This window comes from Ruditapes philippinarum, unplaced genomic scaffold (assembly GCF_026571515.1).
Source record: "Ruditapes philippinarum isolate M1 unplaced genomic scaffold, ASM2657151v2 ctg121_1_1_1_1, whole genome shotgun sequence".
Classification (NCBI taxonomy): Eukaryota; Metazoa; Mollusca; class Bivalvia; order Venerida; family Veneridae; genus Ruditapes; species Ruditapes philippinarum.
Genome location: NW_026861840.1, coordinates 589,160 through 614,847, shown reverse-complemented (window position 1 = coordinate 614,847; position 25,688 = coordinate 589,160). Strand labels below are relative to the sequence as shown.

The 25,688-nt window shown below is 32.5% G+C and overlaps 3 protein-coding genes across 5 annotated transcripts; 2 read left to right on the top strand and 1 right to left on the bottom strand.

Annotated features, from left to right (window-relative positions):
- The first annotated feature begins 745 nt into the window (after positions 1-745).
- Positions 746-9,687, top strand: LOC132717033 (cytochrome P450 2J4-like). The gene is made up of 7 exons (XM_060700404.1): positions 746-2,441; positions 4,371-4,583; positions 5,507-5,645; positions 6,881-6,982; positions 7,623-7,786; positions 8,889-9,016; positions 9,433-9,687. The coding sequence occupies exons 1-7, from the start codon at positions 1,890-1,892 to the stop codon at positions 9,653-9,655; spliced, it is 1,521 nt and encodes a 506-aa protein (XP_060556387.1). The 5' UTR covers positions 746-1,889; the 3' UTR covers positions 9,656-9,687.
- Positions 9,688-10,995: 1,308 nt separating this feature from the next.
- On the bottom strand, positions 10,996-19,176 carry LOC132717032 (uncharacterized). Of its 3 annotated transcripts, none has more exons than XM_060700401.1 (3): positions 18,820-19,176; positions 13,503-13,672; positions 10,996-12,578 (listed from the first exon to the last, which is right to left on the bottom strand). In XM_060700401.1, the coding sequence occupies exons 1-3, from the start codon at positions 18,850-18,852 to the stop codon at positions 12,413-12,415; spliced, it is 369 nt and encodes a 122-aa protein (XP_060556384.1). In that variant the 5' UTR covers positions 18,853-19,176; the 3' UTR covers positions 10,996-12,412. The 3 variants fall into 3 exon arrangements, with proteins under 3 accessions (XP_060556384.1, XP_060556383.1, XP_060556386.1); XM_060700400.1 differs by lacking the exon at positions 18,820-19,176 and adding an exon at positions 16,097-16,201; XM_060700403.1 differs by lacking the exon at positions 18,820-19,176 and adding an exon at positions 15,900-16,080.
- Positions 19,177-22,979: 3,803 nt separating this feature from the next.
- Positions 22,980-25,142, top strand: LOC132717029 (uncharacterized). Its single transcript, XM_060700396.1, has 3 exons — positions 22,980-23,405; positions 23,828-23,998; positions 24,735-25,142. The coding sequence occupies exons 1-3, from the start codon at positions 23,379-23,381 to the stop codon at positions 24,954-24,956; spliced, it is 420 nt and encodes a 139-aa protein (XP_060556379.1). The 5' UTR covers positions 22,980-23,378; the 3' UTR covers positions 24,957-25,142.
- Positions 25,143-25,688: the final 546 nt, after the last annotated feature.

Below are 25,688 nucleotides of genomic sequence, written 5' to 3'. Positions count from 1 at the left end.
TTTTACAATACGATTTTCCATAACTACGAATGTTGCATTTCGCGCATGCGCATTCTGCGTAGGGCAAAAAGCAATAACGATGTCTACAGTTTATCATACTTTAAGGCTTTAATAGATGCGATTTCATGTTATGTCACCCCAAAAAAATATTAATTTTGGGATGACTTAAGGCGGAAAGTACTGAAAACGTGAATTTATTTTTTAACAGATCTACGAAAATGTGCGAGACTAAAAATTCAATGGTCAAAAAGGGCACTCACATGTCGTTTGTTTAAGGTATCATTAGACGACATAGGTCAATATACATGTATTGACATATAGTTATATAGTCATAATTTTACATTATGACACAAATTACAAAAGTTGATGTTAAAATAAAGAAAAAAAAATTAATACTACGAAAGATAAACAAAACTATAATCTACAAAGGTAGAGGATGAGCAATATGAACAATTGTGATTATTTACATTCTTCATTTCTATATTCAATGTTTGATTATTGCTAGACATTTAAAATATGCAAAATGGTTCACTTGTACGAACTCTGCCGTAGTTAGTAAATTTTTCATTCTGTTTTCAAACATAAATAAATTTGTATTTACTTTTACAACTTACTGTTAAAAACTGAGAGTTATTTTCAACAAAATACTCGTTTATTTCTTTTGTTAGCCAAAAATAAAAACTTTTGCCGTCAGTGTTTATCAGCCGAGTGATACAAATACCTTTATCAGACGTGTTTCTTTCAACAAGCAATTTAAGATTTTAATGGAGTCAATTAGTTTAGATACAGAGAAATGCTATTTAAGTATGTAAATAGATCTCCGATCTTTATTACCAAGTCTCCAACCATCTGATAACCTTAGATTCTCAATCGGTGCTTAATACGACATGCATGCGTCTGTTTGAACAAATACACCTCCCTGCGGAAATTCTTTACATGCTCGAAATAATCAACTATTAATGAATTGATATATTAACAAGGTGTGACTTAATGATAAAGGGCTGGATCTTGATTTAAAAATTGGAATTTAATGAAAATGTTTGGGATGGCTTCTGTGACAATATTGCCTAAAATTAGTGACTTTGTTTGTTTTATGAAGTTAAGCATCAAATGTCAGTGAGAAAAATAACAACAGCAAATGGATTAGAAAAATGTGGTAAATGGTAGATTTGCCTATATAATGGTAGATTTGCCTATAATGGTAGATTTGATTGAGTGGAAATATTCTAAAACGTCGGAAACGGTTAATAACTAGATTTGTTGAATATTACTTTAGATATACATGTACATGAATATATTTAAATATGTTTCAACAACGCGTTAGTTATACTATAAGCTTATAACATAGTTTATAATTTATAGTTTTTATTTCAAATGTGTGAAATTACAACGTTGAAACTTTGATGTACCCTGGTTTATGATCAAACAAATTACATTTTTAAACTACATCCTTTTTATGTGGCTGATGTAAAATGTAGGATTATTTGTTAATAACTTTGATCATATTTGAAGGTCTGTAATTGGGCTGACTAAATATGTATTTATTTATAAAGAGTTTGAGTAATATACATAGTTCCCGTCTATTGATGCGAATTAATGAATAGGTACAAAATGTTGAAGTCAAAGGTAAATTTTTAATGATGATAGGTAATGACCAGGCTATGACTCTGTGATATTAGTTAAGTGGATATAAGACAAAGTAAAAGCAATTAATGGTTTGTTAATTACAAGCCATGGAATAGCTGCGAGTTTCAGAGAAGCCATTAGATACTGGTATATCTGGAAGTGAATCGAGGTATTAAGCGTGATTTATTTATCGGCGAGATAAAAGCAGACGATAAAGTGGTGCAAACAGAAGTAGAAAACAATTTACATTATTCTGCCGAATTATGTTTGAGATATTGCTAGGAATTTGTTGTTCGTTAAGTCTCGTGTATGTGTTCTTATGTGTTTGGCGTCGGCGGAAACGGAAGCTGCCCCCGGGACCTCAGGGGTATCTTTGTTTTGGAAACAGTTTTCAGATAGACGCTGACCGGATTCATCATGATCTACATAAATTCCGTGAAGAATTTGGACCATTATTTAAACTGAAATTATACGGTACTAACATAGTAAATTTGTCGTCTGCTTCACTTTTGTATGAAGCATTTGAAACGACGCCGACGGATGAAATTGCAAACGATCGGTCGGCAAACTCTACCTCTGACATTTTCTACGGTCGGAAACATATGGGATGTGCAAATTTATCAAATATCACTCTCCTTCTTCGAGAATTCCATAAAAGTGCAATACCTAGATATTTTGAGCGTGAACAGTTCTTTGAATTACTTAATAAAGAGGAAATAAAACGATTACATTTAAATCTTATAAGTAAGCCAACGTGCAATATTAACCCGCACGAGTATTTGAGGACATATTTTAAGAACGTATGTGCAATATTGGTAAGTAAACATTTATAATATGTGTAAAATTATAAATATTTTAATTAGTATCTACATATAGTAAATTTAAAAGTCAACGTTTTTCGAAATAAAAGGCAAAATAGTATACATTCTTGTCTAAAGATGATTTAGTGGTAAATGTGTGATCTTCTCAACACAAAGGTCGTGAATTTGAACCCTATTTCGCCTCGGTGATGTTCCTTCACAGGTATTAAGTTCTGATAAGTCTTTGAAGAGGTCAATAAAATGGACTATCTAAAATGAGCGCGTTTTAATTTACTATCACTTTAAAAGCACATGATAGTAACAATTTAAAGCTGGGTTTAACCAAAATATAAAGTACATGTAGTCGGATGTGGACATTTTGCCAATCTAAAGTCTAATCTAATGTTCTTTTAAGATTAAAGTTTTATAATGTCGTTTAAATAGATAAAGTTACCCTTGAACAAATCAAAGCTTTGATTAAATAAAAGTTAATGTTCAATATTATCTAATGAGTGGTCTGGCGCACGAGTATTCAATTTTACAAATTCGTTTTTTTGTAGGAAATATGTGCTGCATTTATTATTTGAGCTAGATACAGTAGTTCCCAGACAAGATAACGGACAAAGATCCGGCATATAACCCTCTCTAATACATTCACATCTTTGCTGATTTACAGTATCCCTCTAGCTGTTGAAACGTTTTCTAACGTACTAATTGAAAGTTATGATTCTGGCATATCTTAAATAGATAAATGTGGCCATAGAACCTGGCGAGTTATTATAACGAATTTTTAATACTGCATAGTTGATTCCATTGATTACAATATTAATTATTTCCCGAATTGAAGAAGCAGTATGTATAAAAACTGCAAAGTACGACAACTGTTTGCAGACGTGCCACTCATGTACATAAGTATATGATGTGGAATGAAAAAAAATCTAAATTAAAGTGAATTTGTCTTCAGTTGACTTGTTTTACATTAGTATTTAGTCACTTTAAAAAGTCTACAGTCTATTGTTTCCATTAAACACCGCTAATGACATCAAAACTTTTTCTTATACCTAAAACAGTTAAGTTTAATAAATATGGTGAAAAAATGGTCAGAATTACAAATAAATAAATAAATAATAGTTTTTATAGAATAACCACATTGCTTTGATTTTTTATGTGTTATCATGATTAAGGTCAAGGTGACACGTTTTACAATTCTAACGTATTTGAACAAAGATTTCGTGCGTGAGAGCGAAAGAAGAGTATGTTTATAGTGCAAATATAGTCCTTTTGAATTTTTCAAGGGATGGATAAACACATAATTGCAATTGGAAGATTATATCGGAATTTGAAAGAAAATTAGTTTAAATTACTAAATAACTGGTGACAAGGTGAACAGAATGAGAGTGCAAGTTTAAAATAGCATCACACACTTTATTTTACATACCGCATAATTTACGGTAAATTTTTATGCGATAATGGCAAAACTTGACCAAATTGTTGTCCCGACTTCATGCAATTAGTTTCACAAACAAAAAAGAAATTGGTTTGATTAATTATTTTGTATTATATAAAAACAATAATAAGGTGTCGCAGCGGCAACGGAAGTTCGTCGACTGGTTTTAAACATAAAAATTACATTACGTCATTTACAATGTCTTTTCATTAAACATTTAGAAATCTTTTATCAAAGGGCCTCTGACTACCATTTATTGAGAAATAATATTATACGATAAACTCTTACAGTCAATGTTCTGTACGTCTTACCCTGGATTTTCAAGCATTTTATATAGTTCAAAATGTATTGCAATATATCGCATTATAATTATCGCAATATGATTTTTCTTTGCAATACCGACCCAAATAGAATTCCATTCCATGAAAGGATATATATCTTATCTTTTTATTAAGTTTCACTTACATTGCACGTTTGTCTTTGCATTGCACTTTCAGTTGATCGGCGAACGTCTTTCCGAGACGGTTCCTGACACAGACGCGCCATGGGAATTCATTGACCTTCTGTTTGAACTTATCGAACCTTCGGTAGATGGCGCTCTCAGAACATTTCCGTTTCTTAGACACCTGCCAGGCTACTATGGTGATGTGTACAGACGGACAGTTGAGTCAAGGGATAAAGTGGCAAAAAGATTCTTCGAGGACCAAAAGGTTAGAATTCATTCTTTACTTCTATTACAAGTATATCAGATTCAGATCTAGGAGAAGAAATAAATCATTCATAGAACCATGTAGAGGTAGATGCTTTGACTCGTAACGTTTTTTTATTCAAAAGCAGCAAGAAGTAGCGCAACAGTTTTTGCAATAAATTCTATTTCATAACTTACTAATACAACTGTAACCTGAACTAGCTCGTGCAGGAATTTCTTTAACTATCTTCAAGGAATGTGCGTTACAATTTAATCAAAGGAAATATCAAGATATCTTTCTGTAGTTCTCATGTCCATATCCGTCTTACAGATTAATCAGTTCTATTACGTTTTCCTTTTTAAAAAATCGGAGAGAAAACATTTTCGTGATATTCTAATCCATTTTTGCTACCTTATCATTTCATGCAATCGAGGCCGACGTTCATAAGATATTTTTATAAAACATTTATTAGAAATCTACTTTCAACATAACTTGCACGTTTCTTTAATCAATTGCACGCTTTCATAACGCTTTTAATCCTAACATAAGAAAGATTTGTTGTAAAAGAGAAAAGATGATGTTGTAAAAGCAGGCGGAAGTTCAAAGCAAACGCTCAGACCGTTTGTTTATTTAATGGTTATTAGGGGAATATATTCTATCTAAACAAAAAGAGTTGTTGTTTATAGAATAATCGAGCAGATTTTTTTTATCAGATATAAGATTTTTTTGATATATTGCAGATTGTGTGGAGATGCTAATCTATAAATACAATTCTGACAGATCATGAACATATTTTTTATAGCTGAGTGGCACCATATAATAAATGGCATTAACCTACTGAGTTTATGTTAGGTTTTGAACAACTTTCTAAATTTCTTTTTAAGTTAACTTTTGTATCAAGACTGTTACAGTGTAACCTCTACAGCGTGGCACTTTTGTTTCAGAAATCTTACATCTCTGGAAGGATGAGAGGCCTTGTAGACGTGTGTTTAATGAGACAATCAGATGACGTCATCAAAACCGGAAGCACGTTATTAAGTGACGAACATATCAAAGGTTTTATATTTGACACCCTTGCGGCAGGTAATCATAATGCAAAGCCTACTACACAATTTTGTAGTTTGAATGAAGAACTAAATCTATCCAAGTTTGCTTATGTTTAAAAAAATTTCAAACACTGAGACCTATAAACACACCTGAAATAAATGCATTTCAATAATTTCATATTAAAAAGAAGAAAAAGTTCTAACACGCTTCACACTATTCTCCTATTAAAGACACAATGGTTATATTTTATTTCAAATAGTTTGGCATTGTATTAATTCTTAGAACTGTAGATAATACCTCTCAAACAGTTTGTCAAATAGTAACTTTGCAACCATTTCACATTAAATAGTATTTTACAATCGGCCGACAGCTAAAAATACGTAATAAAATATAAAACAATAAAATATACGTAACTTTCGTTTGTAAACCATTTGAAACTCTGAAGTAAGCCTGTACAAGGGAATGGATGGGGTGGGTGTGCGCGGAGTTAACTTGCGTCAATCAGTCAGAGTCTGAAAATTTTCAATTTAGCCAACTTTAAAATTACCATTTTTGACTTTTTAAATGATTCTAAAAGAATTTTTAATTAGATGTTTAGGATACAAACATATTAAAAGTATATATACCCATACACATGTAACGTTAGGTATATTAGATTGCAACCGGAGTTATTAGCAGCCAGCTTGACTATCTCACACTTAATAGCTTATGTCAGTGATAACTTCCATACCATACCTATTTCAAAGGTCGGTTATTAATTTTTACGTTTATCAACTTCAAAAGCAATGTCGAAAAATAAAATGAATAAATGTTTTCCATCTTTCAATAGCTTGTATAAACCCAACTAACATTGTAGCTTTCAGCATCCCATCAAAGGTAACTGATAGAAACTTAAAGGCAAAAAATAACCTTCATAAACAAAGAATTTGTAAATCATGCGATGCGAAACAAGTAGAGAGTGAATATCACTATTTTCGTGCATGCCAACATAACTAAGACTTTAAACGTTCAAATATTGTTAAATTAAACTCTAGAATGTTTTCGCCAAATGACAATAACGCATACTGTCTCGATCATGCTTTTGTATACGAGTAAATAACTATTTTCGTAATAATTTCTTAATAATTCGGGAAATTCTAACCCTTAATAAGGAACAAGGCATGGTTATATGTTAAGGTTGGTAAAGAAACATCAGAAAATTGCTCAACTTTTCTATCGTGTGTCACTGCAATATTTAAACACCAAATATAGATTTCTAATTTTGTTAACAGGAATGACAGAGTTGTTGAAGAGTATCCGCCTCTTTATTTTACTAATGTGTCACTATCAGGACATACAGACACGCCTACAAGCAGAAATTGACAACGTCATCGGTAAATGATTTCTTATGCTGATGAATTATGCTCAAATTTGTACTGTATGTCAAATGTTATTTTCTCTATGCTACATAATATTAAGCCAACTGTACATTTTACCTTTTATTCCTTTTTAGTCCATTATGCTATTTAATCACACAGAGCGATCACGAACTTAAGTCTTGTTACGAAGTTGAAATGCGCATGTTTTGTGTTGGTTTTGCAAATGGCGGATATGAAACTAATTTCCGCCGCCATCTTTTAACAAAATGACTGGCCCGCATGACGTCACATTTGCCAAACCGGTCTATATTTAGTCTTACTAATGATACCACGGTAGGTGACCGAAGTCGCCCACAATTTGTTATGGTTCATTTATGCTGTTCATAGTATTATGTAATGTAACACGTTACAAAAATTACAATTTGTTCTTTTAGCGCCTCACACTTTGTATATCATTTCTTGCTATTTCTTGCCATATTACGCCTATACCTTACATTATGTGCTCTATGCTACACATTGTCATTTTACATTTTCTTTGACGGTATTGAAATATGTAATTTAGATGTTACAGATATTCAGAAAATCTGTTTTAAATGACCACTTGTTTCCCAATGCATGAATTTTATAAATATGCAAATTAAACTTTATTTGATAGGAACTGAACGATTTCCGGAAGTGTCAGACCGGAAGTGGATGCCATTTACGAACGCTGTCATGCTTGAACTATTGCGTTACGGCTCACAGACACCATTAGCAATACCTCATTTGTGTAAAAAGGGATTTCTTTTAGACGGGTATTACATAGAAAACGGGTCCGTGGTATGTTTTGATTTATTGAAAAATTGAAAAAGAATGAACAAATTTATCATTCCTTTTGTATGTTTTCATCAGCTCCTACCATCGAGTCAATTTAACGAAAACTTTTATCATATCAGCAAAATGATTTTTAAAACCATGCTCATAACTACATGTTTATACATCATATTTAAGCATTCATGAAATGATTATCTATGAGTAACTTGTATAAATAAGGCTGCGTCGATCTCGTGTTTAGTGCGTCTGCCACTTGACCCAGAGAATGTAGGTTCGAGCTTGTTTCTTCGTATGTAACCAGCACTTATTATCTCCAGGCTTGGGAGTGGTTCAAATGAGCTCCAGACTTTCACCAAACCAATCTCAATTGAATATATTTTAACTAAATACAACTACTTTGCATATTAAATTGCCAAAATCGACCTAGTGACAGCAAAGCTTTTCAGTAAAATCATTCCGTAATTTAGAGGTACAATTTTAATTTGCATGCTCCCGTCCTAATTGTCACATAAAATGCCATGTCTACAGTATAAAACACGATATTTTGGCATTGTAAATCTTTACATTTTCTTCTGTATTATTTTCAAAATTTTATAATTCAATAATATTTTACTGTGTATTTTAGCTCACCTGAACACAACGTGCTCATTGTGAGCTATTGTGATCCCCCACTGTCCGTCGTTCATCGTCAACAATTTCTTTTAAGAACATCTCCTCAAAAATCAATGACTCCTCAGTAACCATACTTTACAAGAAAGATCCTTGGATGGTCCTAGGGTCAAAATTGGCCCCGCCCCGGGGTCATAGGTTTTCCTTATATGTATATAGTAAAAACTGTTCCCATCCACAAACTTTAACCTTGATCATAACTTTAAAGTTCTTGGTGTATTGTCTTAAAACATCAACTTCTTACCTACACAAAAAATTAACCCTGTATTGTATATTTTTAAGACCTGGTAACTTCACTTTTGTATATCAATTGCATTTAGTACTCAGGTGAGCGCATTGGGGCCAATGGCCCCCTTGTTACATTTGGAAGACCAAAGAAATATTACACAGTACATGTATTTTGAACGTTCGTTAATTTAAATTTGTTATTTTATTTTAGATTTTTCCAAATCTGTACAGTATTCATCATGACTCAGAAATATGGGGCGATCCTTGGGACTTCAGACCTGAAAGGTTTCTCGACAACAAAGGGGATCTCCTTCCGCCCGATCATAGTTACATACGGAAGTAAGACACTAAGCTTGTATTTTTGAATCATTCAACCTCTTGCTTATCCATTTTATTTTTCATTTTGCTGTAAGTCAAGTCAAGCCGATAGTGTTAAGATAATACAGCGACATTTCAGTGTTTAAAGGTTGCCCATTCCTGTATAAACCCAGGCAATAGTTTACGCGGGCAGATTTGAGAAAATGACATCAAGGGAGACAATTCAGTACATCTAGAAAGCTTTGAATCGCAAAGGGAGGCAAATGTTTTAAAAGTAACGAATTCCATATAAAGCGAAAGGCCTTTATCGGGTAACATTATCATGTTAGCCATTTTGTACTAAGTCCAAGTCACACTTTAAAAGTTATTTGACATTGAAAAGGTTGACTTACCTATTTTAGTATTATTCACCAAAAGAAACATTTCGCTTTTTTCAGCGTTGTTCCATTTAGTCTAGGAAAAAGAGCTTGTCCAGGACAGGATTTTGCAAGGTCAAGGATATTTATAACCATTACGTCACTGTTGCAGCGCGTGCGCATTTTGCCGCCAGAAAACTACGACTTGCCGTCTGCAGATCCTAGATTGTACACGAGAAAATACCCCATGGCGGAGCCTCAGTATAAATGTCGAATCATTTCTCGAGAAAATATTATACTTTGATCTCATTATGCACCATTAAGTTGTCAAAAATAGATGTTGTTGTTTTTTCTAGTCAAAATAAATCATTTAGATGTTGTGTAGTCAGACTGATTTGTAGTACAGTCATGTTATTAAAATTGAAAGAAAAATGATAACCTTAGATTATTGAATTCCTTGACATTATTTACAATAAACTTTTAAATTTAATTAAAAAGAGCTTTTATCTTGCATAAAACATTGAGATCTCTCTAGTATCCAGACATAGGTCTAATCTTTATTTGAATAAAAAGCGCATAAAGAATGTTTTAATCATTAATCTTGAAAACTTTATCGCAGGATACGATAGAAAAAAAGAGAACAAAATAAAAACATTGTTTGTAAAACCTAAACTGACCTAGACCTATATTCCGATCAGTTTCCTTGAACTTTTTTTTTTATCAAGTAGACATGTTTATTATCTTTCTCGTATGCAATGATATCCAAACTATATGTATAAGCATGGAATTGTAGAATTCCTTTTAAAAAGTACGCCTTCAAATGAGGCAAACACAATGTTTAATAAGTCTAGCTGAGTAAGAGTATATTCTTCATAAGTTTACAACTTATATTTAGGTAATTTTCGTTTATTTACTATAATAAATAACTATCTACAGGTCGGTTATGTTTTCGGCCGTTGTTTGTTCACGATAAATTTAAGGACTATTCGCCATCTCTTGTCCGGTATTTGCCGGATACTAGTAGTATAAAATCCGTGTGCTATGCCATAAATAAGCACTGATAATATTTCTGCATTAATAGAACAATCCAGCAACATTCATACCATGTTTACCGCGACAGAGTTTCTTTTATTTTATTTTCACGGTGTTCTGTCATAAAAGTAATGGTTGTACTTTTTACAGATATGATAAACAGATTTCTTTGGCATATGTTATATTTTACATTGTTGAGTACAATACTGATTTTTTTTGAACGAGTAAACACCTGTTATAGCTATATTGGATGAGGCGCTAGCAGGTATTAACAAAAAATTTGCAGCTGTGTACGAGTCCAATAGAATCATTAATGTATTCAACTATTTTTGTTGACCACTTTATTTCACTCTTCAATTTATTTGACATTTTGAAAAAGTATGTAACTTCCAGTACAATAAATTCTTCGTTTTGTTCAGGATTTCTTTGAGCTTTTACATAAGGTAAAAAGAAGAAAATGACCTGAATTCCATGTGGTTTTCTGATTTATTGCATGATTTGGGAGTGGGTAGGGTGGGTTGCGGTGAGATATGGGGATATGAAATAAAATTGAATGTCACATACAAAATCATTCCTCGGTCATGCGTACAAAAATGATAACAAAGATCAAAAATAATTTTAATTTTAATATACTCTTCACGTCATCCATTTCAAACATATTATAAAATTTTGTTCAATTAAGCATACATTGTATGAAGAAAACAAACATAAAATCTACATAGAAATAAAACAATGAACGGCCATACATAAATACATAAACACACTTTTGTGAATTGATACGTATTATATTTAAACAACAATAAAAACAACAAAAGCAACAGTTAAAAACAAGCTTGTCCCTAAAGTAATATTATATTTCATTTCATTGTTATGAGCGATATTGATGAAAAAGCAATCAAAAACAAATGAACAAAAAGTTTTCTCTTTGATTGATTGGCAGTGAGTGATATAGAATTTATCTTATTGATAAAAATGAAACTTTTCACTGATAAGATATATAATCAATATCACCACCGTGAGCTAGAAATCGTTTGTAAAGCAAGTTATAAATAATGAACCTTAGCTACAATATATTTGTATGATCTATGTACATTAAATATACATGTACACCTTATGGTTTTTGAACATTCATAATTATACAATCCTAATTTGTGGACATTCATATTTTTCAGTATATGAACATTCAAATATGTATTTTTCGTCTATGAACATTCGTATACAATCCTTGCCTGTGAACAATTACATACATTGTATGGCATGTGAACATGGAAACACAAATCTATCATTTTGAAACACAAATCTTACTGTTGAACAGTGATAATATAAGTAATACATTTGACACACATGATAATTTGAGCACAATCGTATATACATTTAAAACTATTTTCAGAAACAAAATACTATGTATATATACAAATAATACTGTCTGTTTACCCAATGTAAATAAATGGTTTGTAAATGATACGGTGGTTGTAAAATTTTAATTATAACACTCGGTGTTTCTTTCTAATGAACTATTGACTGATCTGTAAAAGCGAATTTGATAGGGGCTTATATTTATAGCACGAATTTTCTATTTTTGATATACAACAATTTAATATATTTTGATTATACTTTGAATTACAATTGTTCGTTCGTGTAACGTTATTTTATTACTATAACAGCCCCCACCCCTTACCAATGATTGTACGCATTCAAGTCTGTTTAAGCATTCCATAAATGCCCTCAATTATGCTAGAAATAAGTTATTTTGAAATTGATCTTTGCTTTTTCCGGTTTTAAGCGGCTTATTCGGAAATAAAATGTACAAATCGGTATTTATAATTAAGTCACGTGATAAAACGAATCCGACAATTATGTTTTTATTTCGTATAAATATGTATGAAACTCGCCCCGGCAAAGTTGTTATTAATTTTTCCCTCGGAAACATTATCGGCCTTCCAAGGTTAGCAAATTGTCCTGAACGCGCTTCAAAAAAAGTTTATATGAAATAACAACTTCCTGTCAGACCCCACATATAGTATGACTATCATCTGTCCATGTACGGGGAACCAGACGACATTGATTCTGTTCTTAACGCGATACTGAGGCTGGTTCTTAGTCGATCTAAATATAGATCATTTTTCTCCACGCGCTTCTGTTCTAAGTTACGCCATCTGGCGGATAGATCTGTCAGTTTCCTGTTACTTCTTAATCTGAAATAAAAGAGAAAAAAAAAACATTTTAATTTGATTCAAGTACATTTGTGTCTTGGTTATATATCTGTTTAGTTTTTTTACCACTTGTGGTTTTGTATGCTCTTGCAAGACAATCTTTGTAAAAAATCAGAACCCAAATCCGGAAGTCCCTGACATTTCCTTTATTTCAATAGCACCTAACATATCCGTTTTTTTTTAAAAATTTAAGTTAAATTTGTGATGGATATTCCCATGCTGAACTGACATCATTTTAATACTACTATTCTAATATGAACAAGGCAAAGCCTCAAAGCGAGCTCGATTTACTTTTACCGTGAAATAGTATACAATAATCGTTCATTCTTATTTTACATTTTCCGTTTTAAAATTGTCATTCGGTATTTTATAAACTGCTTCCGTTTATTCTGGTTCCCTTGCCTATTATGGTTCTCATATAAGTGCGCAGGACACCAGTTTACGCTTCCGTTTTCAATCAGAATACCTCGGCTTTTATCGATATCTTGTAATTCGAAAAGTTGCGATGTGTCAGTTCGGTACTTAGGACCCATCACTATCTAGCAGGTACTCGCGTTACCGTAAAGCTCGCTTTGCGAGCAGGCCCTTCGGGCCAGCTCTACGAGCTCGCTATTACCATTATTCATTTAGATCTATTGTAAGCAAGAACTTTTCTGAGCATGTCACATGTTGCCCGTAACTGAAAGATCTTTAAAAGTTTCAGAAAGGGTTTTCTGTATTGTCAAAATGTCAAAAACAGGCAGTTTTATTTAACGTACTTTCGGAACTGTATAAATTCAAACAAATCGTCTGTTTTGTTACCTCCTTTGGCCATTTAGTTTACCTTCTTTTGCTATGAAAAGTGCTAAATTAGTTTACCTCGTATGCTTTAGATCTCAAGTCACAAAAGTATTACAACATAATTACCTTCTTTGGCTAGAGATCTGTCTTTGTTTTTCTAATTCTTGTCGTCGACGGATAAATTCCTCCTCCCATCGACGATCTTCTTCGCTTTGTTTCTCATCCACTAACTGTATGCGCTTCAGTTCCTTCCAAGTTTCCACCGCCTTATTCATCTCGTGCTCCGAGTAAAGCACCTACAATAAAGTAAACCAAGTTCATGTTATATCTTATATTGTTATAGTTTCCGACAATTTCTACATCTCAATTTGGGTAAAGCGTCTCATGTAACTTAGATAATTTAATCCAAGTCTTAATCGCTTCAAAAGTTTAAAGTAACATTTGCTTCAGGAAAAACACCCGTACTAAAATTGATAAATTTCCATAGTTGTCGCGGTTCCATCCGACATTTTGTAAAGCTCTTGATATTAAATTATTTTTTTGTTTGTTTACATCTTGAAATTCGAGTAACGTATGATAATTATTCAAGTTTTCACCATTTAAAACAAACATATCAGGAATTGGGTAAAGCATCCAACATAAAATAAATCAATATTTACGAGTACTTTGAATTAACATTTGAGCCGCGTTACGACAAAACCAACATAATGGGTTTGCGACAAGCATGGTTCCAGACCAGCCTGCGCATCCGCGCAGTCTGATCAGGATCCATGCTGTTCGCTTACAAACCCTATTACAAGTAGAGAAACTGATAGCGAACAGCATTGATCCTGATCAGACTGCGCGGATGCGCAGGCTGGTCTGGATCCATGCTGGTCGCAAACGCAATATGTTGGTTTTGTCATGACGCGGCTCATTTTAAGTTCCCCCTTCTTTTATATATCCTGTAATTCGGGCAAAGCACACGAAAGGAAACCGTTTTATTGTGACATTCAGATAATCAATTAAAAATATAATTCTAAAAGTTTTTCGGTTAAAGAATACGTAATAGCACCACGTGCATTTTACATGTATTTGTGCTTAACTCCGTTTTAATTATTATGTTAATTTAAATATAGATCGCTTGTTACGCCGCAACTTTGCAATGGGTTAACATTTGCAATAAAACTTTTATTTTCGATTCCCTTCCGTACTTTGAATAACGCTCACACAATTTATTACATCAATCAAGTTCTTAATTTCCATTTTAAATTCAATTATGATATCATTTAATAACTTTATTTCAATCTGAACAGACCAGTACAATCTCACTTCTGGGATATACTAAATGTACTCAATTCTTCATTTCCAAATGTTTAATTAACTTATTCATATATATATTTCCAGCACATACAGAAATTCAGTTAATTAGGTCCTTCACATACCAGTTTTATTCATATTTTTCGCACCTCAACTTATCTTTAAATCTTATTTTGTTTGATAAGACATTTGATTCATCCTTTACACAAATTTGAAATATTTTCATTTGAGGAGTGTTAACAAGTTGTCCACAAATTTTGTTCAAAAGACGTTATGAACAGAAGTATACTGAACAAATAAAACTCCAACCGAAAAATTTAATACCTGGTTACTACAAATATTAATAACCATGCAATGTCCATTAATTGTTATCAATATAAATAAAAAGTGAGATACAAGTTTAAATAGTAAGATGACCTTAGCGTCGATGTGGTCTTATAAAATAAGAATATTATATTATCTTTAAAAGAATAACATATTTAATGTTAAAAGAATATCTATATCAATGGAGTTCAGGATGACCTCCAAGACTGGCTGGTTGCTGGTTAAAAGCACGGTTCTTCCCACCAGGGGATTTATACCCAGCCGAGATATCTGCGATCACTCACATAAGAAAGACAGATGTATAAAGAACCTATTGGCGGTTTATACGATTTCTACTTTTAACCTTGAAATCAAATGTGAAGAATATTTGAAATATTAGATCTACATTATTGATATTTGAAATAATACATGGCGGGTATTTGAATTAATGCATGATTGATATTTTGAATAAAATAAGATGATTTATTATAAAGGCCTATCTCTATAATATACTAGACAATTATGCCCAAATCACAACTTGGCCATAGTGACACCTAGCAAAGAGGAGCAATGGACTAGTGGTTAATGTGCCTGCACCTTAGTTATAACATAGTAGGTTCAAGCCTACTGTTGGCCCGACCATATTTTCTCATAATTATGATACAATACTTGTTAGCTCCAGGAAGTCGACTAGAAAGTTAGTAATACATTCTGCAAGAATTTGTTTTAACATCAAATTAAAATGAATACGTGTATGTTTAAACAATCTTAACAACAAAATAAACAACAAATCCTGCTCGCCATTTATCAAGTCATCAATGTAATAACTAATTAGTTAATTTAGTATTATTTATTATTTATTTTCATATTTATTAATGACATCGAAAGCAGATGTAATCATAATTTATATTACATGCTTACCAATTAGTTGTTAAAATCCAAATATAAAAAATTCCTGATAAGACAACGTGATATGCATTTGCTAGGGAGTTGGGACACCTGTCATAATAAATACGCAAACTGCTTTAAGATAGCTTAAGAATTGCGTATATTTATGCCTCCAAAACAAACAGAATAGAATAATCCTTTCTGTAGTATGCTGAAATCTGAAATCTTACGGATTGTTTTGAATAGGGTAAACCTTGTTGTATATGAACGTATATAAAAGGTTTCATGCCATTCTTGCGGGGTTCAATTATAAGTCATATAATGCGCTTGTAAATACATTTTGTGAAAAGGCTGACTTAAGAGTGTATATCTATTTGAAATTCACTGAATGTGGTTTTAATTTGTAGTTAAGTCATTAATCTCTTTTAAGTTTATAACCGTTTCAAAAAAAAACGATTCTATTATAAGGGATTAACAGAATCGCGTATAAAGATTTTAATCTGGAAAGAAAATTGAAAAGCACTATGGATGTGAAATCACTCGGAATAAATAGAATTTAATATTGTAAACTATTTAATAGGTTATTCATCGTGTTGACAATGGAGACAGTTAAATGCTGAAATGCGTGTTTGACTCTGTATTTCTTTGTCGGCTTTGTATTTTAAACAACACGTTCATGAATGTCTGAAAGAAAAGCAATTTACGGTATTGAAATGTCATTCATAGTTTTTTTGGATTTCAATTGTCGTTGAAAAATAAAAGCGTTTCGATTGTCAATAAAAAAAACAACAACATGATATTCGATTTAATAAAATCCATTTGAATCCAATTAAATCTTACAATCGCTATGCTAAAAGAGTCGCCGGGACATGTTTCAAGGCACGTGGAAAAGGTCTGCGCAATTTATTATAATGGTTAATATTTTCAGATGTTATAAATGAATAAAAAGTGAAATGTTACAGCTTGTTTTTACAATTAGGAAACATTAACAGAAAGTGAAAAATTTCGGTTTGAATTTCGATCCAGAGAAAATTTGAGACATGGAGAACACGCGCGGTGAAAGGTTCTGCCCGGTTAAAAAATTGTCTACCCAAAAGCCCCAGTCACATTAGAGCTTACGACCAGTGAAGACCAGTTCAAGATCACCAGTGACCTCTGGTCGCGGACAATCTTTAAAACGTCTTATCGGTGGTCTTTGAGAGTCGCAGGTTATCTTATTTAGGTCCCACGACCAGAGAGGTTTTTGAGCTTGCACAAAAACCTCCCTGCGATCAAATAGGTCACCAGTGATCTTATAAGGTCTTAGGCTTTTGCACGATCGTCGTTCGGAAGTGCGACAATCTTACGACAGTCTTAACAAATTGCCACTAGTTACTGATAATCTTGAGTAACTTTGAGTTATCGTGCGATGGTCGTAGGACAAGTTGTAGGTGATCGCATGACAGGTCACGGGTAGTCGTTAGTAATCCCACACAATCTTGAGACCATCGTACGTTTGCTTATGACCTGTCGTGCGATTGTCAATGATGACTGGTCTTACGATAGTCGCAGAAGTAAATTTATCTGTCCAAAAACGTTTTGGTCGCAGAAAATCGCTGATGATCGTCTGTTTTACAAGTCGCCGGTGGTCGCAAGTAATCGTAACCTCTAGTGTGACTGGGGTTTAAATAAACAAATACTACTACATGTACTGTGAATGGGGTATCACTGTCACGCCAAAATGGTTTGGTTACAATATTCAAAAATCTATACATAAATCTAATAAGCGATGGAAAAAGTTAACAAATATAAAGTTTTCTGTAAATCCCATAATCATTAAACTATGGAAAATCTCTCGAATTATTTGAGAGGAATTCTGGGCTAAGATGTTTCTTAACTTAGTGCTTTTATCAACATGGCGATGGTGTTTGTTCTAATTGTTTTTGTTTCTTTTGGTTACACAAAAAATGATAAAGTTCCAGCTTTATTCGCGGGAGAAGACCTCAGATGTCCATCTAAGCATTATTTAAAAAACGAACGAGCACCTGCGTAGTACGACTGACTTTCCGTTGTAGGCTGACTGGATAATTTCAACAAATCAATGTAATAATTCAAAGTCCTTAAGTAGTGGGAATCGAACACAGAGCGGTAAAAGGGTCAAGGAGCACATAAGCAGGTCGCACATATCAAATTTACGAACTTGACGCGGATGCTCGTGATATTAATGATGTTACAAAGGTTGCGCATTTTGTATGATTGCGCCGTTATTTCATTTATATAAAGGGAGCTTACTCCTGTAAAGTAGGCATATTTAACTGAACGTACGTCCCTTATTTTTATATGTTCTCTAGATGATATCAAGAATATTATGACAACACATTTTTATAATGCACGCATTAATGATGCTTTTAATGAAAATTATGATGGTATCTGGAAGATGAAGACAACTGTTATTGGCTTGAAAATTTTATTGTTGTTGTTGTTGTTGCTGCTGCTGCTGCTGCTGCTGCTGCTGGTAGTGGCGGTGATGATGACATGGGTGGCAGTGACGGTGTTGTTAATGATAGTGACGATGATTCTGTTGTATTTTAATTTTACGATGATGATGGTGGTGATGATAGTGATAATGACAGTGAAAAAGAAAACGATGCTGGTGACAACAAATGTATTCATGGTGCTGAAAATGTTGATAATTATGATGATGATCACGATGATGATGATGGTTGTAGCGATGATGATGTTGCTTCTGATGTTGATAGTGTTGAAGGCGATGATGATGATGATGATGATGATGATAGTGATGATGATGATGATGATGATGGTGTAGGTGACGATGATAGTGATGATTACGATGATGATAACAACAACAACAATCAATACGATAAAGTGATTGATACCAAATTATGATGAATCAATACTGAACAAACACTTGAATTGAAGAAGAAAATAAACAAAACGACAAAATCATACATACCGTTGTGTTCTGATAATCATCTAAAACCCTCATGATAGTGTTTACAGAATAACATATATATTTCCTTTGTGATTATAGTCTCCATATATGCATATATTATCTTTATTTAAAATCCTCTCATTGTTTATTGCATTAAATTGAGCTAGATAAGTCACGTATTTCCATTCTTAAAAGTTAATTGATTTCCGTACATTTACGTGAGCACATACATGAAACCTTATCGCCTTTATAGAAAGAAAAAAGAATCTGGTATTTTAGCGAGACATCTATTCAAGTAACACGCCCCATGTTTCCGACAAACACGATTGGTGTTTAACAGAAAAAAACGGTTATTAGATCGCCTCGCATGTTATTGGAAACATTATCTAAAATTGATTAGATTAGACTTGAATGACTTTATTTCTTGACTTGAGTAAATATTTTCATTCTGACATACAATTGACTTAAAGGTACTTGTCCATCTGTGTTTTCAGACTTCCGTATACAAGTATCGCACAATTTACATAAGCTCAGAAGTTCACCCCCACCCTTTTCCCAGAATTAAAACATTGTGGATCCGTGCGTGCGTACGGGTGTGTATTCAGTTGCGAATGCAAAATAGGTCTAAAATATAACATTCGAATTTCGTACATAAATGAGCTGGGGCACTTTTAACAGAAATATAATTATGCAAAGATAGTTAAGAAATATACTTTGAAATGAATTGAAAATTGTATTTTTATGCTTTTCTTAGCCTGATTTGAGTGAAAAGCGTTTTTAACGCTTTTCATTTTGGGTCATTTTTTTACAATTTGAATATTTATTTTGGAAAAATCAAGTGCGCGAATGATCTGAAATTTTGCACAGAGAATCGAGGTTTTAACCTACATCAAATGGTACATTTATCTGGAAAAATCATTTTCAGTCCCATCATGCCAAAAAACCTCAGTGGAGTCCCTTAAAACAATTTTTACTTATAGGACCATTTTCTTCTATTACTGTAGCTTAGAAGATAGTAATGTTCAGTAATTTTACCTAAAATTAATATTACCTTGATTTACATTAGCTTATAGCTTACTTTTAATTACTTCAGTTAGGATGAATACCTTTAATACTATTAGCAAATAGGAGTAACAATAACCTTAGCTTATATAGGACCTAACTTCAGCAACTTTAGCTAAAGGACCACTACCTTTTTTACAACTTAGCTAATAGGACAATTACCTTTAATAACTGTTTTGCAAACCGTGTTTGTCTTTTTAATTCTCACTTTGGGGAAAATAATCAATGCAATCTTTAACAACAAACCTTCAATAAGGAATGTATGTGTACCTTATGGATTTATCGACCCTTAACCGTTGTATCAAATTCATTTCTCGTAATCGAATTAGAAAAAAGCAAACATTTAAAGTAAATTATCAATTACATTGTGTATTTAGGTCGCTAGAGGAAGTTCATTTATTAGTAATAACTTGAATATGAGCACGTGTCAAGTTAGTCACGAATTTACACTATATATATTATGAGTCTGCAATATGCGTTTTTTTTACTGAATGTACATGTATTTTGCAGGTAAAATTAGCTCTGTATAATACGTAATGTTTATAAATTTCTTACTGAGTATTGCTTATTTTGCTACGATTTTTCGTAGAGATAATTGTAAGAAGGCATAAAAAACTGCAAAATAAATTGTACCTTCGGTGTCTTACATACACGTCCTGATGAGAAATTCTTATTAAACTATATTTCAACTGCTTATGAGTCCTAGTGACTTACATTGTTTTTGAGTGCACTAATTGTTCGGTCGTTACGTAAATAATACAAAGATATATACAGTAAAACCTCTGCTAAACAACAACTGTGGCGGGACACATAGTATGGCAATCTCCTACGCAGTGATTTCCCCTTATCAGTACAAAGATCTGCCAAGGGAGGTAATCACTGTCCGATGATGATGTTGAGAGGTGAAATTTATTGTTACACTTGGATATATTGTATAAAGATGATTGCTTGACAGATGGCCGCTTTGTCGAGGCTGCACTGTATTTGTCAATATTTGCATGATCTGTTTAATTTGTATTGTTGCGATTTGTGTCAATGACGAAATGACTGGTTAGAAAACAGAAATGCATTTCCAGTCGATACTTTATCAGAACAGTATACTTCCTCAATCAAATACTGGGTACCGTCTGCTCCTCTTTTCGTTCATTGGATCTGTTTAAAATGACTCTTTGACAAATTACACAACTCGATATTTCTTCCGTCACATACAGGACCAAGTAACCGAGGAATTTTTACCCCCTGCACTTACATTTGTACACCGGAGGTCTAATTTGGTATATGTAAAGGTTTCTATTTTCAAAAGGTGAAAAAATGAGAGAAACACGTGCAATATTGAAACTGTCTGAAGGTTCGCAGTTGTATGTCAGAAAAGAGTACATTTACAGCACAATGCTAATAATGCTAGTATGTTGCAAAATATTGTTTGATGTCCAAGAATAAAGATTTAGTTCAAGTAGGACTTCCAGTCATTTAGGAAAAAGGCAAAAACAAGCATTTCGAGGCGAAAAAGCAAAAATACGACAGAAGACAATAGGGTATACGAAACGTAAAACATGTCGTCTATTTGCATTTCCTTTGTCGTATTTTTGCTTTTTCGCATTATTGCATTTTGACTTTTACGTATTGTTGTGTTTTCGCTTTTTCGCATTATTGCATTTTGACTTTTTCGCATTGTTGTGTTTTCGCTTTTTTTTTGCATTATTGTAGACTATTTTGACTTTTATTACATTTCGACTTTTTCGCATTGTTGTGTTTTCGCATTGTTGTATTTTGACTTTTTTCGCATTGTTGTATTTTTACATTTTTTGAAATCTATTTTCATAATAAATGCAAACCAGCCGGTAACTATGGAAAAAAAGCGAAAATACAACAATGCGAAAATGTCATAACACGAAAAAGCGAAAATGCGAAAAATTGAAAATGCTTTACTTTGTCGTCTATTGTGTTTTCGCATTTTTGTACTTTAAACGTGAAAAGGCGAAAATTCGACAAATGGAATTCGACCATACGAGTCGTATTTTCGCCCTTTCTGTCGTTTCGTTTTTTCTCGAATCCGAAAGCGAAAATTGAGAACCCTCGTCCTTGTGAGCGAGAAGCGAATACGACATGCTAAATCAGCACATGTAATCAAGTTGTAGATATGCACTGTCGTACCAAAATCTATCGGTTCGGAATGCCGAAAATTGCGATTGGTGCAGATCGCGACTTTCCGGTCTTTACCGCCATACTTGACGTTGATTCTGCGAAGTGTTCCGATTGATCCAGCCGGAAATAAAACTCATTTGTCGGGAAACGGGCCAGGTTTATCTATTCAAGATAAACTGATGAGTTAATCAATCATCACGTACCAGACTAACTTTAAGAAATGACATATCCAGTCACGTATCATGGATTATCACCTACCGACAGGATAATCCTATATTGCCGATATTATCTATGTATCCAAATTCTCCAAATCCCAAAACGTTGTCATTGTCATTTCAAACTGATTTTCACGGAAAATTGAAATTTATAGCAATATACACATAGATTGTTCTCAGGAAAAATGCATACAAACTTATGACAGTTAAACGATATTTAATTTTCAAACAAAATACCTTATTTCTGAAATATTACAATTAGCATATAGGGGAAATAATTAACGGTTTTAAATTCAGTTTGTTGCATGATTGTCTCCCTTGGTGTTTCAAATTTACAACTTTAATTTACAGCATTTGGTAATATTTTTGTTTAAGAGAGCATTAAGTAAACGATAATCTAGAAAATTAGGAATTTTCATCAGAAAAAAATCTATATTTAGGATTTTTCAGCCCAACGATAAACTTATTTTTCGATATTGGACTAAATATTTGATCTGAGTTCGTTATCTAAAACTGTTTAAATAAATGTTACGTTTTTACAAACCCCCCATACCAGTTAATTAAAAATCAAATAATACAATGATTTCATAATCGCGTGGTTAAATATTGTAAAATACTGTGATATATTATCAAAACAGATCAATTATTTACAGATATCGATCTCCCCACGTGATTTGATTGGCAAAAACATCCCAAGGCCTTAATATTTAGTTTAACAATAATCTTCATATAACAAATCCCACAGTATCAAAAGAAGAAAATTACAGTCTATTTATGCCTCTTTACGCATACATCTAATATAAAAGACACAATGCAAGCATTCAAATACAGTCCCTGGTGACGAGAAATTTTGAAGATTTTAATGAGGTTCATAAATAAACGCTGAATGACTGCGGTACGCAATAAATGAAAACATAAGACAGCTTGGATTTTAAATTTTTGAAAAGTGAAAATAATGTTTTAAAATACGTAAGATTTGTTAAATACCCGAATTACTGTCTACTTACTGGAAACATAACGCTTTTATTTATAAAGTTGAAAAAAAAGTGACACGGATATTTTTGAGCGGCCACGTACCGGAAGTAGAAAAGAAATGGAAACGGGAGCACTATAAAGGAGTTGATTTAGAAGAAGGACAAGTCTGAAATTTTAACAAAGATGACCGACAGCGATTTATCTAAAGAGGCATGTAAATAAGTAAATTACTTTAAAAAGGACAAAAATAATAAACCTTTTTTTAATTAAAGAAGGTAGTTGCATGCTAAACATATACAGGTAGCCTTGCTAGTGATGTACATTTATTTTTATTTTTACGCGTTGCAATTTTCTCACATTTTTATCTAAAGTGAATAATCTTTAATGGGCACATTTTTCATAAATATTTCAAATATTCATAAAAACAATAGAAGTGAATCATCTTGGTATTCTTATCAAATATTTCTTGAAAAATAATGTTGATAAGAGTTCGAAGTGATTAGAATAAACATTCATATTGTTCAGGATCGCTTTATGATCTGCTATATAATTAACAATATTTGTAATAATAACAACATTAGCAATCCATATTGCACGGTGTTAAACTATATTTGTATTTTATTGTACTACAGATTACTCTAGACATTAAAGAGTCAAGGACGGATAGTAAAGCTTCAGGCCGGGAACCAGAAATTCCCTTCGATAAATCTACATCCGGGTTCTCCACGGACGACACAAGCACTATTGGACCATCTCGGCCAGAAAGTTCTGTAGAATATCTAATGACTGCTCAGGAAATTCAGGTACGTAAATTTGTAGCAAAATCATGTATCTTCATATGTAGATGAAAGTTTGTTTTGACAGCTTGATAAAAGATATTTTGGGTACCTTCCCCTCGATTTCCTACTGATTACATTTTCAAGAAAAGCTATAATTATTCGAGTAATGTCTAAAGCCCGACGGCAAAGCAGTGTACATCATATATTAAAAACATACTACCATAATTCATATTGCAAATATAAAATACAAGCAATAGACAACCAATACTACTACATTTTGTTGCATTTATAGATTAAGAAGTTTGAAAGATTTTTGTTTTCAAAAGTAAGCATGAAATTTTATCAAGGGCGTTTTGCTTGTAACTGGAATTCTTATATTGTCCTTTACATGTACAATGTACGTTTTTTGTCCTGAATTCAAACATTCGGATAACATCGACCAGGCACAAACTGCATGCATCTTCTTCCAACACCAAAGTGTTTGATAATGATATTTTTACAATATTCTTATAATTCAAAAGATAATCTTACATTATTTTTATAATTCAAAATATGAACTACGTTTGTATTTCTTTTCAAAATGTTTTCTCACCAAAGTTATAAATAACTTCTAACTATATCTGAAAAAGGCTAAATAGGTACTTGCTTATCACGTTAAAACGTTAAATATTTTTTTTTTAGCTTTGAACAAAAAGCATAGAATAACAGTGCGGACTTTTGCTCCAATTTCCTTAACAACTTTACATGAACTATCTTACAGGAACTTGATAACAGATTAGAAGAGGTGGTAGACAGATTACAACGTCAAAGAGAAGACTACGAGAAATGGGAGAATGGTTTAAACAAACGTAGACTAGAAGCGTATGGTAAATTAAAAGCTCTTGGAAAATTTCATAGACAACGTATGGAAGTGTATGACACCGTGAAAGAGTATTTACAAACTATGAATGCTAGCGGTCATAGTAGATCTTCAAAGAAATGAATAATTTTGAAATTAATTTTGTGTTGTACTATGATATTAAAAACATACTGCATAATATATATAAAGTGTTTACTATAGTATACATGTTTTTGAGTAAAAATGTCTAAATTGCACAAAAATGTTAATACTTTAATATAAATGTCTGTATGTGAATTTAATTGTAAATTATAATTGTCAATTTAAATCCGAATGTTGTAATAATTGTAAACGTGTGCATTAAAATGTCTGTATGTTTTTATAGATGTAAACGTGTAAATACATAAATGTGACTTTATAATTTTTAAATGCAAACAGGTGAATATAAATATATAGAAACACATATTTAAATATATGAGTGCTGTCCAAATATTCTCTGATAAGTCTGTTTAAAACATTAATTAAAAATGTATGAATTAAAGATTTTAATATCATGTTATATACTAGTACACATATATTTGGAACATTTTTGTTATTGAATTTCATAAGATATCAATAAATAACAAAATGATAACATAAATGATGTGATCACGGAGCACGTCAAATATCTAAGAATTACGCGCCTTTCACTCGCAGTTTAGTGCGCTGCTTTCCATATGCATAGTCAGAACAATTTTAACCATATTTTTGTTAGTCTCTGGTTAAATGTCAGGGTGGCAGACAGACAATGATTCCTCGCCAGAATCAAACTTCCAGTTCCGTAGCACACGATTCCTCAATAATGGTTGTCGGTCTCTCTCTTCTGTTTCTCTTCTG